Source organism: Perkinsus marinus, assembly GCF_000006405.1.
Source record: "Perkinsus marinus ATCC 50983 genomic scaffold scf_1104296940252, whole genome shotgun sequence".
NCBI lineage: Eukaryota > Perkinsozoa > Perkinsida > Perkinsidae > Perkinsus > Perkinsus marinus.
In genome coordinates this window covers 1-4,120 of record NW_003212885.1, presented here as the reverse complement: position 1 = coordinate 4,120, position 4,120 = coordinate 1, and the positions used below count along the sequence as shown (strand labels likewise).

Sequence of the window (4,120 nt, the reverse complement as noted above, 5' to 3'; positions counted from 1 at the left end):
ACCATCTTCAGTATGGACGCCACTGACCAATCTGGCCGTTCCTTCAACGGGTCGAGACTCAGGACGACGCCACACCGCGAGCTCACCATCTTTTAATGGACGACCTGGCCAAGCCGCGGAGGCTCGAACTTCGAGCCTTCGAGCCTCGAAGGCAGTCCTGAACGTGGGCTTGAAGAGTGGAGACTCGAGCCGCGCCCACCGAGCTCTTGAGAACTTCCCTATGGGCCTCCGGTACCTCAGCCGATGTAGCTAATTTGACAGTGATGGGTTCGACCAGTGGTGTAGTGGCTAGTAGAACACATTCACTAGCCCAGATCTCGCACTCCACTCGTCCCCTGTCCACTTCTTCACTTGAACAGCTTGATATCCTTCATGTCGAGTTTTCCTCGTGGGCCCACTAGTTTGTAAGCTTCTGGGCTGACTCGTCCATCAATCACTACATCCAGCCAGCGATCTGAGAGTTCATTCGACGGTTCGGGTTTTTCGTAAAACACACAATTATCAGGTTCCAGTGTCTGGACCCGAGGAATGGCGTCGAGGACTGTCCTCGGCGCCATTCCTCTTTATTCTGTTGACAAATTAATTCCCATTCATCACGCGACTCCACCGGACGGTAGGGTCCACAATTTGGTGAGAACCTGAATACCTTCTCGTGTGCACACGCCATGATAGGAGGTTGTATTGTACTTTGCTACTCCTTGCTTGACCAGTCTAGTGAATTCAGGCCAACCAATTCCATCGTGAGATGCATGAGCACTCGTTGCGCGTTCTATGGAATCTTTCCACTTTTCCATTCCTGAGCGAACTATTCTTCGCAGTCGTGTAATGTAAAATGCCATGTTTTAGCAAATACGCTTCAACTCGTTTCGAAACCAAATTCGCACCAGCGCCAGACCAAACAACCAAAGGGACTGTATGAAAGGTCTCAAAGATGTGGCTCAAGAGAACCGCTATGTCCGCACTCACGAGCGCCGACTCCGTGGCTTTGATCAGGGCATGTCCGGTAGCACTATCTACTCATGTGACAATGAAAAACAATTTTTTTAAGAAATTGTTTTTCTTACCAGAAACAATCCTACAATTTCCAACTATACCAATATGGACTTCATTGAAAGGGATGGGGGATTTACGTATCGATCGTTTTTCAATGTCATCACGTTTGCTTTCCTTTCCCGTTTCCGGATTTAATCCATCCGTGTTCTGGTTGCGATGTACCTTTGCACGTTTACATATGTCACACTAGGCAGCAACCTCTCGGAATATTGCTCGGAAACCTGGGTCTGATTCTATCCATTTGCGGAGCCTTTGGTATACAGCCTCTGCATCCTCGTCGCTGTGATTATCTTCGACAAATTGTTTCACATGACCAGGTGGGATAATCAGTGCCAGTGCTAATCAATGATCAGCACTATTTAGGATGATCGCTCGTGGGCAGTGTTCTGTTCTGAGGCCCGTTGTGCGGGCCACCTAGTTGTACTTGCGTGCGACCCTGATGGGCACGCGTGCTTTTGCTCGGGCCGAGCTATGGCCATCCCTATTTAATAGGGCCTATTATTAGATAAATAGATAGATCCGATTACTAAGCTATTCAAGTTAGTCTTTCCTTGAGACTTTAATGGCAATGAGTTCAGTCCGTGGCGGCATAACCTCAACATCTGGCTCCGATGCGGGGACTCTGCCGTCATTGCGGACTGCCTTTATCTGCACGAGCGAGGAGGTGGTAGCGGCCCTCACTATCAGGCCGCTACCAGACAGCCTGGACGAGGCATTGTTCACGCTCTTGGAGCAGGCATTCCGGGAAGGTCAAGACCCTGATCCTGAACGCTTTGTCCGAGAGTTGGCCGACGCCTTATTCACCCATCCTTTGGAAGGGATTGACGGTCTCGCCGAGCTACGCGATCATGTCGAAGATATCGATGGTGAGGGTCTCAGAACATATGTTGCTCAATGGATCTACAGTCTGGGTGCTGGTCACGGAAAAAGGCTCCTCGACCAGGACGCTGTGGCGATCATCGAGAATTATATCCCCCCTATGGTGTCTAGTGTCGTCCTACAGAATGCATTCATGAAGGGACTCCCTAGCGCTCCGAGACTCACCAAAGATTACCGTTGGGAGCAGCTATCAGCGAAGAGGGAGCTCAAATCGTTGTGTCAAAGTCCCTTTTCAAAGGGTTGGTGGAATCGGTCACTCCAAGGTCACCAAGCTGCCTCCGTCTTCCGCAGCCCCGTCTCTGAAATCAGTCAGGCTACTCCAAGGCGCGAAGTGAGAATGTCTGAAGGAAATGGATCGCCTACAAAAACGTCGGTCGAGACTAGTGACCCTCCGGACTTGGTCAGCCAACAACGACGTCACACCGCTGCCAAGAACGCGGATAAGGCGGCAACAGCATTTGACGGTGGTTCATTCAAGGGTGTCGCTGATAAGAGGGGATTCTCCGGCTTCTGGCGGCAGCTCGAGGGCAAGCTTCTTCGACGAGGGTAGGACCACGGGAGCCCCGAGCATTTCTACATGCTCACCAGTCTTCTCCCAGAGCATATCGTCAGTAAAACGGTGGGAAGAACCGTCCCAAAAACACTGTCGGCCTTCCAAGCTACCGTTGAAGACCTCCGTACGGCCCTTTCACGTGAATATGGTGGTTTCATCGAGGTGGAGAAACTCCTCACTGAGACACTTACTCGAGGGGCCAATGAGAGCCTCACTGACTTCATCGCTCGCATTGACAACTGGAAAGATCGTTGCTCGACAGCTGGGTCGCCAGTGCCAGACGCCACTCTCATCCAAGTCTATCGGTCGGGAGTGTCCCACGGCCCTTCGAGGGAGGCCAGTTATGAGTACCCTTGTCGTTGGACGGACTTCCGACTCCGTGCGCTGACAAGAGCGGCAAGGGTCGATGGCGAGAAGTGTCAGAAGCCCGACACTTCATCTCAGGAGCAAGCTAAATCCAAGACTGCCCCAACGCCTTCCTCTAGTCAAAGGCCACCCAACGACAAAAAAGGAGAAGTCTGCCGAAATAATCTCCGAGGGCGATGTCTGAAGGGTGACAAGTGCCCTTATAAGCACATTGACCGTGAATCATGTCGAATGTGGGAAGAGAAGGGGCAATGTCGGTTCGGCGAGTCCTGTAAGTTCAAGCACAGCAAGCCTTCACCGCGAGCGGGGGCCAGCACCGGCGAGAAGCCATCTGCTGGCGGGCGTCAGCGTGATCAGTTGAAGGCCATTTCCAACGATGGGGACTCGGGTCAGCACGACGTCGACATCGCAGAGGAAGAGATCCAGCGAATCTGGGCCATGACCGAGCACGTCGAGGACATTGGGTCCAATCATCGGCCGAGCGGTCCACTCCTCACTTTACGGTTCCCCGACGACTCTCCTCCACTACGTGTGCTTCTAGACAGTGGCGCCGTGCGGAACTACATCACCGTAGAGGAGGTGGAGTCTCGGCCCGAGACTCTCGGGGGTGGCATATACTTCCCGAAGTGGCGATGGCTCGGCTCGCCGACAACAGCAAAATCCAACTTCGAGGGAAAACTCAAGTGGTGGTGTCTATTGGTGGTGGTACGCTCGAGATTACCTTCTATATTCTTCCTCGGAGGAACGGTGGTTCTTCGACTTCCATCGGCATCTTAGGGGTTCGCTCGATGTGCGACCTGGGTGTCTCCTTACAGTTTGGCGAAGTGGCAGGAGAGCGGCAGGTCGTCGTTAAACAGGTTTCACGAGGTCAACCTTCATCAACTACGAGAGACGAGAGCCTCTCCTCCGGCAAAGCCACCACTCCTACCACTACTCCTAACACAACTCCTACCAACGACTGTGATTTTCCGGACAGCCGACAGGTACGGGTTCTCGGCGAGTCCTTGACGGTTACTTTCAGTTGCGATGACGACGAGGAGGCCCTCTATTGCGTTGCCACTGACGACTCATCAGCATTCCCCTCTGACGCGGACGGTGGTGATTGGTCAACCACCAGCTCATCTGGGGAGAAAAATCATCTCGGTCCCAACTGGCGGTCAGTCAGAGCGGCACCTGACTACTCGGTAAGGCTCCGCCGTTTGGAAGACGGTGAGGCACGAGACTGTGAGGAACAGACCCACGCAGTGGAGGTGACGTGGGCCCTTGCAC

The 4,120-nt window shown here is 53.0% G+C and overlaps 2 protein-coding genes across 2 annotated transcripts; both read left to right on the top strand.

Annotated features, from left to right (window-relative positions):
* Positions 1–1,615: 1,615 nt before the first annotated feature.
* Positions 1,616–2,482, top strand: Pmar_PMAR009687 (hypothetical protein; the record flags this gene model as incomplete). Its single annotated transcript, XM_002782056.1, has 1 exon — positions 1,616–2,482. The coding sequence occupies one exon, from the start codon at positions 1,616–1,618 to the stop codon at positions 2,480–2,482; it is 867 nt and encodes a 288-aa protein (XP_002782102.1).
* Positions 2,483–2,509: 27 nt separating this feature from the next.
* Positions 2,510–3,534, top strand: Pmar_PMAR009686 (hypothetical protein; the record flags this gene model as incomplete). The annotated part of the gene is made up of 1 exon (XM_002782055.1): positions 2,510–3,534. A coding segment is annotated over one exon (1,025 nt), but the record flags the coding sequence as incomplete, so codon positions are not given.
* Between the last annotated feature and the right edge of the window lie 586 nt (positions 3,535–4,120).